The sequence below is a fragment of the Garra rufa genome, chromosome 16 (assembly GCF_049309525.1).
Source record: "Garra rufa chromosome 16, GarRuf1.0, whole genome shotgun sequence".
NCBI lineage: Eukaryota > Metazoa > Chordata > Actinopteri > Cypriniformes > Cyprinidae > Garra > Garra rufa.
This window is the reverse complement of record NC_133376.1, coordinates 6,354,607-6,368,179: the sequence shown is the minus strand read 5'-3', so window position 1 is coordinate 6,368,179 and position 13,573 is coordinate 6,354,607. Positions and strand designations below refer to the sequence as shown.

At 37.7% G+C, this 13,573-nt stretch overlaps 1 protein-coding gene across 1 annotated transcript; it reads right to left on the bottom strand.

Moving 5' to 3' along the window:
* Positions 1–74: 74 nt before the first annotated feature.
* Positions 75–5,646, bottom strand: LOC141287978 (fructose-bisphosphate aldolase B). The gene is made up of 9 exons (XM_073820099.1): positions 5,512–5,646; positions 4,720–4,832; positions 4,355–4,566; positions 4,094–4,148; positions 2,644–2,804; positions 2,431–2,514; positions 2,175–2,349; positions 1,885–2,084; positions 75–394 (listed from the first exon to the last, which is right to left on the bottom strand). The coding sequence occupies exons 2-9, from the start codon at positions 4,829–4,831 to the stop codon at positions 299–301; spliced, it is 1,095 nt and encodes a 364-aa protein (XP_073676200.1). The 5' UTR covers position 4,832; positions 5,512–5,646; the 3' UTR covers positions 75–298.
* Positions 5,647–13,573: the final 7,927 nt, after the last annotated feature.

The following is a 13,573-nucleotide window of genomic DNA, read 5'->3' as shown; positions in this document are numbered from 1 at the left end:
AAGAGAAGCACTAAAAAATAGATAACAAAACTCAACTCTACCCCTGACGTTTACACAAGAAATCAACTCAAGTGGGCATTTTGTCATTTATTTCAAAATGAAAAGCATGGTTCACATGCATGAAAACTGAAACTAATCTTTGAGTCTAGTTGAGTCATTTTTGGTAGAACTGCATGAATATACATAATTTGTACAATTAATATGTGTACACATGAGCATGTTGTCATGTCATCTTTAATATTCTTTGCATGTAAATGTTGTGCTGTCCAGCACAAGTTGCTGTCATTTCTTGTTGAGTTTAGTAGACATAGCTGGCGGTAAAGAGGGACTGTGTAGATGCTTGGTCAGCCTGACCTGAGGGTTTGTATTCACCTTTTGATGCAAGACTGTTGATCTAAAAGGGAAGAAAAAACTCATCAATATATGCAGCCTCAATTACAGGGTTGGTACAGATAATGTAAAATGAAAATCCAGAATTTTAAAAACGTATTTTTTGGATTTTCAGGACTTCAACCCTTCTGCCTTATCAGTGTATTCTCTACAAATTCTAAACTCCAAAAAGATTTTTAAAAAATCAGATTTTCGAATCAAATGATTTGCGAACCCACACCGAAGTCCTGATCTGAATGAACTGATTCAAGATCCATGCTCACAATGATTCGCAAACCATCATTTGAGATCAGGGCTCATAGCGTGGATCACAAATCATTTCACTTAGGTCGGAAAACATAATTCAAATCGTGTATTACAAAACATTTTATTTGAATCATTCAATTCGCAAAATGATTCACAAACCTGTTATGATCTAAATCAAATGTTTAGCAATATGCGCTCCCAAGTCCCAATCTGAATCAAATGATTAGCGATATGCAAAGTTCCACCTAAGAAATGATTTGTAAACTTGCGCCAAAGTTCCGACCTAAGTCAAATGATTCTGATCAGTGCTCTGAAGTCCCGATCTGAATGATGATTTGAGAACCATCATTTCAAATCAAGGCTCGGAGTGTGGATCGTGAATCATTTCACTTTGGTAGGAACTTTGCGTGTGATTCAGATAGGGACTTCAAATCACGTATAAATAATTTTATTTGAATCATACAGTTCGCAAAATGATTCACAAACTCGTTACTATCTAAATCAAATGAATAGCAATACACATTCCAAAGTCCCAAGCTGAATCGAATGATTTGCCATACGCGAAGGTCTGATCCAAGTAAAATGATTCACGAATCTGCTCTAAAGTCCAAATATGAATCAAATGATTCAAAATCCATGCTCTGAAGCCCCGATCTGAATAATGATTAACGAACCATCATTTCAGGTCGGAAAATGTGTGATTCAGATTGGGAATTTAAATTGTGTATCGCGGATCATTTTATTCGAATCATTTAAATCGCAAAATGATTCACAGGCCCGTTATAATCTAAATCATATGATTAGCAATATGCGTTTTAAAGCCCCAATCTGAATCAAATGATTCGCCATACGTGAAGTTACGACCTAAGTGAAATGTTTTGTGAACTTGCTCCGAAGTCCTGATCTGAATCAAATTATTTGCAATCCATGCTCTTAAGTCCTGATCTAAATAATGATTCGTGAACCATTTTACTTTGGTAGGGACTTTGCGTGTTCTAAAAAAAAGTTCCGACCTATAATAGCTTTCAATAATTCAAGAACTCTCTCAGGTAACTCTTCAGAAATATTGCTATTTTCCAATCCTTACATACAAGTACAAGTCAAATGGAAGTACTTCAAGTACTTTAAGCACCTTGTACAAACCCTGCAATCAATATAGTAGGCCTATAAGCTGAAATATAATTTAGAAGTTTTGAAAAGTTGTACTATAGTTGTATTTTAAGTTACACTCATATTGTCTTTGATTACCTTGGCACGTGTGATGAAGGCATCCTGTGTAGCCTTCTTGTTTGCTGCCTGTCCCTTCCATGCAGCAAGAGCCGAGGCCTGGAGAGCACGGCCATAAGAGAAGCTCAGCGCCCAGGGTCTGTGCAGAGGAAGCTGGTTCATGGCATTCAGATTCACAGAGGCCTCTTCCTCACTTTGACCACCAGAGAGGAAGCAGATGCCTGAGAATCAGAAGAGAGATTGGACGTTGAATGTTTGAAGAGCACTCAAATGAAGACCATCCTCTGAAGACCAATGGAGGACTGTCTTACCCGGTACGGCAGCTGGCACGGTGCGTCTGAGAGCGGTAACTGTTGCCATGGCAACCTCCTGAGGGGTGTACTTCTTGGTACAGGAGTGTCCAGCGGTGACCATGTTTGGCTTAAGCAGAGTTCCCTCCAGATACACATGGTGGTCAGAGAGGGCCTTGTACACAGCTGCCAGGACCTTTGGATGCAATTTGTTTGGAATTACTTTGATGGATAATTTGGCTTTGCTCTACTTTGGTTATTCTGGAAGGAAGCTTACCTTCTCAGTGGCATACTGGCACCGTTGCAGATCATGATCTCCATCTGGGAGGATCTCAGGCTCTACAATAGGCACCAGGCCATTCTACAGAAATGAGGAAGAGTGAGGAAGGTAAAAAGGAATAAACAAATTATTGGCATGCTATTATTTGTTTAGAGTCATGTGAAAGGCTGTTTATGGAAAATTAACAGGGTGCAATGAACCAAGACATACCTGTTGGCAAATGCTGGCATATCTGGCGAGAACATTGGCGTTTTCAGCAATTGAGAGAGCAGAGGGGCAGCTGTCTGAGATTTTCAGCACACAACGCCACTTGGCAAAGTCACAACCATCCTTCTTGTACTGGGCACAGCGTTCAGACAGACCGTCCAGTCCTGAGTAAAATGGATTAAGCAAATATAGCTACACCAGACCGGATAGATTACTGTCATTTTAAAGGAACACTCCACTTTTTTGGGAAATAGGCTCATTCTCCAACTCCCCCTGAGTTTTACCATTTTGAAATCCATTCAGCCGTTCTCCTGTTCTGGCGGTATCGCTTTTAGCATAGCTTAGCATAGATCATTGAATCCTATTAGACCAATAGCATCAGTTCAAAAATGACCAATGAGTTTTGATATTTGTCTTATTTAAAACTTGACTCTTCTGTAGTTATATCGTGTATTAATTCTGGCGGAAAATGTAAAGCTGCGATTTTCTAGGCCGATAAGTTCAGGAACTACACTGCCATTCCGGTGTAATATCGCGCTGGTCACATTGGAAGTTACCTACTGGGAACTAATTTCAGGCGCTGCGTGATATTACTGCGCCTGCTGCTCCATATTATGGCAGCAAACTTCCTTGACTATTACGCCAGAATGGAAGTGTAGTTTCTAATCTTATCGGCCTAAAAAAAATCGCAGCTTTACATTTTCCGCCGGTCTTAGTACACGATATAACTACAGAAGAGTCAAGTTTTAAATACGACAAATATCGAAACTCGTTGGTCATTTTTGAACGCAATGCTATATTGGTCACATAGGATCCAATGATCTATGCTAAGCTATGCTAAAAGTGATATCGCCAGAACAGGAGAACGGCTGAATGGATTTCAAAATGGTAAAACTCAGGGGGAGTTGGAGAATGAGCCTATTTCCCAAAAAAGTGGAGTGTTCCTTTAAATGGATAGTTGGAATTGAAAATTCTGTCAATAATTAATTACCCTCATGTCGTTCCAAACCCGCAAGATCTTCGTTCGGCTTCAGAACACAATTTAAGATATTTCTGATAAAATCCAAGAGCTTTCTGACCCTCCATAGACAGCAGGGTTCCTACCACATTCAAGGTGTCCAGGAGGTACCAACAACATTAACAAAATAGTCCATGTTACATGGTTCTAACAGTATAACAGAATAGAACAGAATACTTGTGCACAAAAAAATTAAATAACTTTATTCAACAATTCTTCTCCTGTTTTGCTGAAGGTCTTGGTACCTTACTGGACCTCTAATGTGGTAGAACCTTTGCTGTTTATGGATGGTCAAAGAGCTCGGATTTCATCAAAAATATCTTAATTTGTGTTCCAAAGACGAACGGGTTTGGAACGATATGAGGGTGACTAATTAACAACAGACTTTTCATTTTTGGGTGAACTATTTAGGAAGTATTTGAGTTAAATATTTACCTTGTGTGGTTGTTTCTCCATCTGTGCCACCCAGTCCTGCTGTGCCTTTGTCCACCTTTAGGCATAAAAGCACAATTAATACTTTTATTTATAACATTACATGCCAAAACTGGTGAAAAGGACCTTGTGTGTGTATATGTATACTGAAAAAGAGAGAGAAGGCTTCTACCAGTCCTTTGGTCTCATATAGGGCTATATCAAGCAAATTAATGCATAAAACACTTCATTTACACAATGTTTAAAAGTGAACTGAAACCTCACCTTGATACCAACTACGATGCCCTTGTCCTTGATGACTTTTGGAAACAGAACTCCCTTGTCTGATTTCTGGTACAGGGTTTCATGGAAAAAGATGACACCACCAATATAGTCAGAGACGGAATTATCTACAGAGAAGAGGATGTCGCGAAAGCTACGACGGTTCTCTTCAGTGTTCTCCACGTTTATCTTCTGAAAACGCTTGGCCATGGTGCCTAGAATATGAAACACATATTTTAGAACATCTGAAATGCAAGCATACCAAGACATCTTCGAAAATACAATACGTTAAAGCTGATAGAGGTAATGCATTGTTAAAAAACAATTGTAAATGGTGCTCTATCTCATGCAATACACCACACAATTACCTGTGGACTCATCTGCAGCCAAAATGCCTTTTCCTTTAGCCACAATGCGCTGGGCAATTGTGGCAAGCTCCTTCTTCTGCTCCGTAGAGAGAGCTGGAAACTGATGTGTCATGCTGGGAAAAGAGCAGAAATCACATTATTTGCAGAACTTTTATTATTCGGATCATTGGGTTATTCACTGCTATCTGCAAATATTTGGCATGACTGTTGAACTTTGGTCTAGAAACACACTGACTCCTCCTACTGAACAAACAAGTCCAGGGTTCAGTCATCTGCTAAACCTAAGTATGCTTTATGCAGTTTTCCTCGCGATTATGCGCAAAAAAATTCACACATTCGTGCAATATCTTTAGAGACTGTATAAAAGTGTATTTTATGCATTGTGTGTTTATGAAAGACGACTGTCTTCTTTTTTCGCAGTAAACGAACATGCCATTTGCCTACGCATATGAAAACAGCAAAATAAAGTGCCTATTTATCCCGTATAGCCTACAATTTGCAAAATGCACTATAAAAACAAACACACAACCAATACGTTCTGAAGCAATTTTAAAGATATCTTTGTAATGTTACAGTGATTTATGATTTGCATTAAAGAGCAGAACTTGAATATTTCACGATATGATTGCATTTACATCTGCAGTTTATAAATAAAACTGTTCACTTACACTTCTAAACTTGCACATGATAAAAATGCACAAAATGAATGAAATATAAATGACTTATGTGATAAATTTGATGATAATGGCAAAAAGAAAAATAAGACTTAAAAACGTAAACAGCCATGCTTACTTGATTGGTCTGAAGGCGAGTGGCACTATGTATGAAGTACAGATGAGGTGGCTTCCTCAGTGACGCCGTTGGGTGTTTGTGAATCGGGAGCGAGCGATTCGAACAAGTCGGTATTTATTCAAGCTCAGAGGCTGGGCGAAAGTGATGCGAACGGGCGTGCTTAACCTCCAGGATCGCTATTGGCTGGGATATTGGACGGGTGTGTGAGAATATCTGCGTATGTGGACTTTGGAAGAAGAGTTTTAACTCCAAAAGTTCTATAATGCTGACCTTAGTGTTACACATATTTAAAATGACTTTACAAAATCTTTGGAAAACAATGAATCGAGTTTGAAGCACTGGGCTGGAAACGTGATATCTGAGATAACAGAGTTGATTTTCAGGTTTCTTCAGTTTCCGCATTACCCTATCCCACTCAAGTTTGTTCATTTTGCAAGCTTTCTGTGAAAGCCACACTCTTTTGGTACAATTGGTGGAATGTCCTACTGCAATGTGATATATGGCTGTGAAAGAAAACAGTGACATTAATTCCCCTTCTGAACAAATAAAGGCTATTATAGATCCTGACGACAGAGATGGGACATCATACAAGGCCAACAGTTGTGTGAGGTTGACACAGGGTGTTCTATTAACTGTTTGGATGTGCACTGTTGAATCTAGGTGAAGTCTTCCATTTGGTGATTTTAAACTGTAAATGCATGCTTTTTTTAACTTCACATACAGTTGAGGTCAAAAGTTTACATACACTTTGCAGAATCTGCAAAATGTTAATTATTTTATCAAGGTAGGCTATAAGGGATCATACAAATGCTAGTTATTTTGTATTTAGTACTGATCTGAAATGATGTACCATTTATTTAATTGAGATGAGTGATCACTGCTTATTTACTTGACAAATAATCCATCCATTTTCACTAGTTTGACCCATTCAAAGGCGATTTGTGGATATGTCGAAAACATACAGTTACATCCCTCTTTCAGAATCTGTAAAATGTTCATTGTTTTAGCAAAATAAGAAGGATCATGCAAAATGCATGTTATTGCTCATTTAGTACTGACCTGAAAAAGATATTTCACACAAAAGATGTTTACATATATTCCACAAGAGAAATAATAGTTGAATTTATACAATTGACCCTGTTCAAAAGTTTACATACACTTGATTCTTGATTTTTTTTTAGTGATACTTGTTCATGAGTCCCTTGTTTTGCCTGAAAAATTGAATTGCCCGTTGTTCTTCAGAAAAATTATTCAGGTCCCACAAATTCTTTGGTTTTTCAGCATTTTTGTGTGTTTGAACCCTTTCCAACTAGAGTTGTGACGTTCGCGAACGAACCGATTCTTTTGAACGGCTCATAAACATGAACGATGGGAGCCGAGTCGCGGCTGGGGGGGAGCCGTTCTTTCTGTCGTTCTTTTTTCCTATGCGTGTTTCACACAGATGCACACAAATTATTCCCGTATGGTCTACTACTTAACTTAAGAATTCGAAGTGCGGATCAATGCACACTCTAACGGCTAATATTGCCCACCACAACACGTTGCGCGGTGAACGAGGATCCGATTAGGACTACAAACACGCATAAAAAATGTTAAAAAACTACAAACATGGCGGATAAGCACGACCAACGGACAGGTAGAGAAAGGGGTTTTAGTGATAAATAATCAATGTGTAACCTAATAAAAAATATTTATATAATGTTATCCATGGTATATTTCATGTGCAGCAACATTATGAACTTTTATAATGATTGGTTTGGTCATTAACTTTTAAATGCATCATTATGCATACACGAGAAAAGTTCTCGGCCTAAAAGACTCGTACAAGAATGTGCCTTTTCATTTCTCTCTAATACGGTAGGAAATCAAATTAAACGAAATGTAGATGATATTAACTGACAGGGCAATTTAAACAGTGACAGGATTTATTTTAAGCAACAGACGAAGTAGTATGTCCCAAAGCTTGCCTACTATTCTGCTACATACTCAAAAGTTTGTACTTTTTCTTCACAAAAAGAGTACATACTTTAAGGGCATAGTATAATTATGCGAATTGGGATGCAGCAACACACTTTGTACTAAAGGTAGATCCAAAATAGTGATGTCACTGTCTAAGCAGAGGGATGTTGTGCAACCCTATATAGTCCACACATGACAAATGAGGTAATAATCAATATTTCAGAATAATTCAAACTCAGATATTGGTGTGTGATATCTGAGTTTTAATTATTTGACTACAAATCTCACCTCATCATTCCTCCCAGTGATTATTTCAAGGATAAACTGAGATGCCCCCAAGCTGGCTTCTTAAAACTGGCTTAATATTTAAAAAGAGCCAAAAGAGCCGTTCTTTTGAACGGCTCTTTGAAAGGAACGGATCACAAAGATCCGGATCCCCTCAAAGAGCCATAAATCCCATCACTAGAGAAAACCAACATGTTTAGGCAACCATTATAGTGGTCAATGTTTGCATTAGTTGGGCTCTTGACCCTTAAATCTTTAACTCTACATTTAGTTTGGCTGCTGTGTTTGAGTTAAAACAGCCAGACATAAGCTTGTGTCATCAGGTGATGATTATGTTTTAACATTCATTGTTTGATGTGAATCACATGGTGTCTAACCTTAGTTTGTTTTTTGTTTTTGCTTACTGTAATAGCCTTTACAATCCACAGAACCTCCAGCACTTCCTAATTTTTTTTTTTTTTTAAGAAAATATTTTTTTACAATCTGTTTTAAAAAACGAGTCTTTCACATCGGCACACATAGACATCAAGAACCAGCCCATGAATCTCAACAATGGTGACAAACGGCATATTCAGATAAACAGATCAACTCTGAACTCTCATAATTTATTCATGCCGCAATGCATGATGGGAGTTATGGATGAGTTCTGATTGGTTACAACACGCTTTTTGATGGTCACCGTTGTTGTGATGCTCACGCTGATTCTTCATGTCTGTGTGTCTAAATTAAAATAAGCTTTTTTCATCTTCTGTCTGATTATGCCAAACTGATTGCTCTTTTGTTCACAGTTTCTTGCAGTCTGTAAGTAAAACATATGTCAAATTCATAAGTCACTATATGATGACTACATAAGCACAGTCAATGCCAGCTGATAACTGTAGCTCTTGGCTTCAAGTACTGCTCACTGCATAGCCAAATGGCCTCCAGCTCCACCTCTCTGGATGTCCAGCTCCACCTCTGTGTGGACAAATGGGTGGAGTTATGTTTAGGGATAGGGTAAGGCAGACCTGGGCGTTTTACGGCCCTCTCGATATCCTTGACCGGCCCGCGTGAAGTAATTGGTTAATTAAAATTCAAACGAAAATGGGCCGTGCCATGACCAGTTCTGATAAAGAGAGTCAATGGAAATCTTATTTTGCTATTTGACCGCAAAAATAACCCATAACACGCAACCGCGCTGCTTTTATTTTGTTTGTGTGACCGTATGCGCACCCTCACACAAATGTGTTCGAGATCAGAGTATGTGAGCGCACAGGTATGATTTTGAATGGAGGGAGCGGCGGATTTTTGAAAAGTCGGAGCGTCGTGGTTTTCACTTGCTCCAATAGTCAAGAGCGCTCCACCACCGCTCTGTCATGAGTACAATTCATGCCAACGGTCCGTAATATAACTGCATATTAAGTAGGGATGTCACAATACTCAATATAATATCGAACCGTTCAGTACGACATCCAAGGTTCAATACGCGCTTGTGAATTGCGGTTTTTCGGTTTTGCATCTAAATATCTTCCTTCCTTTTATTTCTCTTGAAATTTGCTGTATGTTTGCCCAGGATTTCATGTGCTGAAATGAGAAAACGCTTCCCCTCTTATATTTGAAAAAAATAACGCAACACGCAGAGCATCTTCCATTCTAATGACATGCAATCATAAGCCTTTCAAAACCTGTTGTCCAACAAAAGTTATAAAAACAAGTTACAAAAACATTATAACTTGTTTTTAATTCACAACATCAGTCGAGCGTTTGAAATAACTTCCTTTTGTTGTGATCAGATGTGGATTCTCATCACAGAATGAGGCAGACAATTCAGCAATTCTATACTCATATTCAATGTATGTCGATTAGCAATGGCTTATGAAAATACCCGAGATGGCTTGAAGAACACAGATAAACCATTATTGCAGACAAGTGTTTATTGTCCTTAGATTTCATCATTCAAAACGTTTACCGTTATATCTTGTTTTTAATAAGTTACAGCAATAGCGATGCTTTTATCCATATTAGAGAAGCTGGAACGGAACGTTATTAGCGCTACTTCTTTGATGCATATATGTTTTGTTTTGGTTTTGCACAAGGGCGCCCTCTGGCATCCAGTATGAATGAAACCCATTCTATTTTGCGTAAAAATCAAAAAAATTATACCTCTCTCAAAAGAAAAATTAAGCAGACACATACTAAACCACACTTTATCTAGTGTGCAGAGGTTTACAGGAGTATTTTGTTAATTTGTTCCAAAAAAACCCACACTGAAGTGGCAAGATATATACCGAGGTACGTATTGAATCGTGGACTAACTGTATTGTTGCATCCCTAATATTAAGCAGGAATACTCTCCAGGGAGTTTATATGATTCCACTCTCAAAAGTGTCAAGTGTTAAAATCAGAGTGTTAAATTAACACTGAAGCAGAGTTAAAGTTAATGAGATAATTAGTGATTAAGGAAGTGATGATTGATCATTATTGAAGACACCTGATGTTAATAAGCAGAATCACCAAAGGAGAAAATCACATTTTTTAAGAAACCATTACAGTGGTCAGTGTTTGCATTAGTTGGGCTCTTAAAACTTAAAGTTTGTAAAATCAGATCTTGTTTGGCTGCTGTAACAGTGTCATAACTGCCAGACAAAAGACAAACATGTTTTCAAGAAATCTTTGTGAAGTAATAGACCATGGGTTTTATCACTGGTTACAGAAACTCTATGAACGAGGACCATATCTTTAATCAGACAGATATGTAAATAAAAAGTATTTTGATCAAAGTCTACTCCAAACCAGAAAATATTCTAGTTAAGACACACAGACATGAAGAATCAGCGTGAGCATCACAACAACGGTGACCATCAAAAAGTGTGTTGTAACCAATCAGAACTCATCCATGACTCCCATCATGCATTGCGGCATGAATAAATTATGAGAGTTCAGAGTTGATCTGAATACGTCGTTTGACACCGTTCCTGAGATTCATACGTTGGTACTTGATCTCTGTGTGTGCCTACACAAACAAATTTGACTTATTAGAAATTCTTCCAAAATACATTTTAAAGAAAGATGGAAAGAATTGTTTCTTGTGAACTCAAGAGACTTAATGTATACAACAGGTAATTGACTGAACTCTCTTGGAAGCTTATCTCTGAGTTACAATTCCTTTAAAAGAAAATTACTCTGAGATTTGAATCTAAATTAAGTTCAATGACTCAGGTCAAGCAATGATCACATTAGAACGTAACCATCACCCCCTGATGACTTGTGGTCTTAGTTTGTCTGGCTGTTTTCCCTCAAATAAAGCAGCCCAGCAAGAGCTAATGTTAAGAATATAAGGGTCAAGAGCCACACTACTGCAAACACTGACCACTGTTATGGTTTCTAAAAAAACGTGATTTTCTCCTTTGGTGATTCTGCTTGTTAACATCAGGTGTCTTCAATAATGATCAATCATCACTTCCTTAATCACTAATTATCTCATTAACTTTAACTCTGCTTCAGTGTTAATTTAACACTCTGATTTTAACACTTGACACTTTTGAGAGTGGACTCATATAAACTCCCTGGAGAGTTAATTTAACTCTGGCCTTTTTGCTGTGATCACTCAAATCAGAAATAATGTGAAGGCTATGATGACGGCAATGGATATGAGCAGTAAATTATAGTTCACAAGGAATTAGTTTGTTCCTTTTAGATACTAAATATTTTCAGGTGACAGCATCATTTAAACAGGTAGGCCTACAGAACAAAAGCAGCAAGGACTTTTTACAAAGCTTTATCGAGGGATGCAGTAATCAAAACCAGCGTTGTGATATCCCACAAAATCGTGAAAAAAGTAAGCCATTCTCAGGTAAAACAATCAAACACTGGGGGCACTTATTGCTTTTTATATGAAGTATGAAGTACTTCATATAAAAAGCAATAAGTGCCCCCAGTGTTTTACTTGTGTGTATGTGATGCTGGTCTTTAAAACACAAATTGTTGTATAAAGTTAATAGTTTTTGGAACAAAAATTTGCATTTCCAGAATTAAGTGCAGTTGTTCAAGCCTAACACAGGCTAGATTTCTCTTATTGAGCAAAAAAAAAACAAAAAAAAAAACACTGGGGCATTACTTGCTTTTTTATAAAAAGTTGATGTTGTGATGCTGGTTTTTGAAATGCATATACTTGCATCTTTGTTTAAAGTTGCTAGTATTTTACACTTCAAAATACATTTTTCAAACTGTTTTTATGAATGTTTATTAAATTGGGATGCATTTGTGTGCTCCAAATTTTCAGTCTCACTGTAGTGTTTCATTTATTCTTTTTTTATTAAGAGAAATAAAGGCAAAACTGAGTTGTGTATTGGTTCGGCCCTCAAAAACTGGCCATGTTTCTAATGTGGCCCCTTGAGAAAAATAATTGCCCACCCCTGGGGTAAGGGGTAGGGTTAGGGTGTGGTTAGGTGTCTATCTCCACCCATTACCTCCAACGAGGGGGAGCTGGAGCTCCAGCTACTCCCAAATGGCTCTGCAGCGAGCACCCTCTCCTTGGCTTGTCTGGCTGCTACAACTCAGTAATTGCAACCAAACAAAATTTAATATTGAAGATATAAGGGTCAAGAGCCTAACTAATGCAAACACTGACCACTATAATAGTTGCTTAAAAATGTTGGTTTTCTCCTTTGGTGATTCTGCTTATTAACATCAGGTGTCTTCAATAATGATCAATCATCACTTCGTTAATCACCTAATTAGCTCATTAACTTTAACTCTGCTTCAGTGTTACTTTAACACTATCTGGAGTGGGACCACATGTACTCTGAGCAGTGTTGATTTAACACTGGGGACTTTACTGTGTACTTATCCAGAGTGCGCAAAAGGGCTGGCAAAATCACTCTGGACCCCTCACATCCAGCACACTCGCTCTTTGAACTGTTACCATCTGGTCGGCGCTACAGAGCACTGAGCACCAAGACGACCAGACACCGGAACAGTTTTTTCCCCAGGCAATCCATCTCATGAACACTTGTCAGTAAACGTGGAACATGCAGCACTATTATACACTTTATTAATCCACTCAGTATTTATTAATACCTATTTACACCCAAATTTGCACCTAATATTCCTGTACATAGTAATGGCATACTCTGTATATTGTGTTTTTGCTATTTTGCACTTTGTACTGTGTCTTGTGTACTTGTATATTGTTCTTTTTTATAATCTGTGTCTTGTCTTGTCACTGTCACTCTGTTGCACTGTGGAGCTGCTGTCACTAAAACAAATTCCTAGTATGTGCAAACATACCTGGCAATAAAGCTCATTCTGATTCTGATTCTAAAATAACAGTGTTTTCATCTTATTTCATCTTATATGTAGATTTTTACTTTAACTACCAGTCATTTGACCATTTCATCAGATTAAGGTTTTGTTATTGTATTAATTACAGATTATTTTTCACAGTTCACAGTTTATCCAGCAACATATGACAGTAAGCAAAAAACATCAAAACAGAACAGCTATCGTCAGACAAATCAAACATGAATATACGTTTTTATTTTTGGTCATGGACATGTTCTGAACAGCACATTTTTACATTTGTAAATTTAATTTGTAAATGTCAATTAAAGGGTTAGTTACAAATGCCTTCATTTGTGTTCAGGTGAAGTCTTACTGGTGTGGAACAACTCACTAGCTCACTAGCTCACTAACAGTGAACAACTGTAACAGAAATTATATTTTTACTTTATTGTATAATTAGTTAAGGTACAACACAGGTGCACTATAGCTACAGCATACAGAGAAAACGGTTTACACACTAACACATGTTAGACCGTTAACTGAAACAACATTTATA

Coding starts and splice junctions, on each gene's coding strand:
- LOC141287978 (XM_073820099.1), bottom strand. CDS start 4,831: ATGACACATCAGTTTCCAGCTCTCTCTACGGAGCAGAAGAAGGAGCTT. Junction 4,567..4,719: donor GGCTGCAGATGAGTCCACAG/GTAATTGTGTGG, acceptor TTCATATTCTAG/GCACCATGGCCAAGCGTTTT. Junction 2,085..2,174: donor CGTGCCAGCTGCCGTACCGG/GTAAGACAGTCC, acceptor TCTGATTCTCAG/GCATCTGCTTCCTCTCTGGT.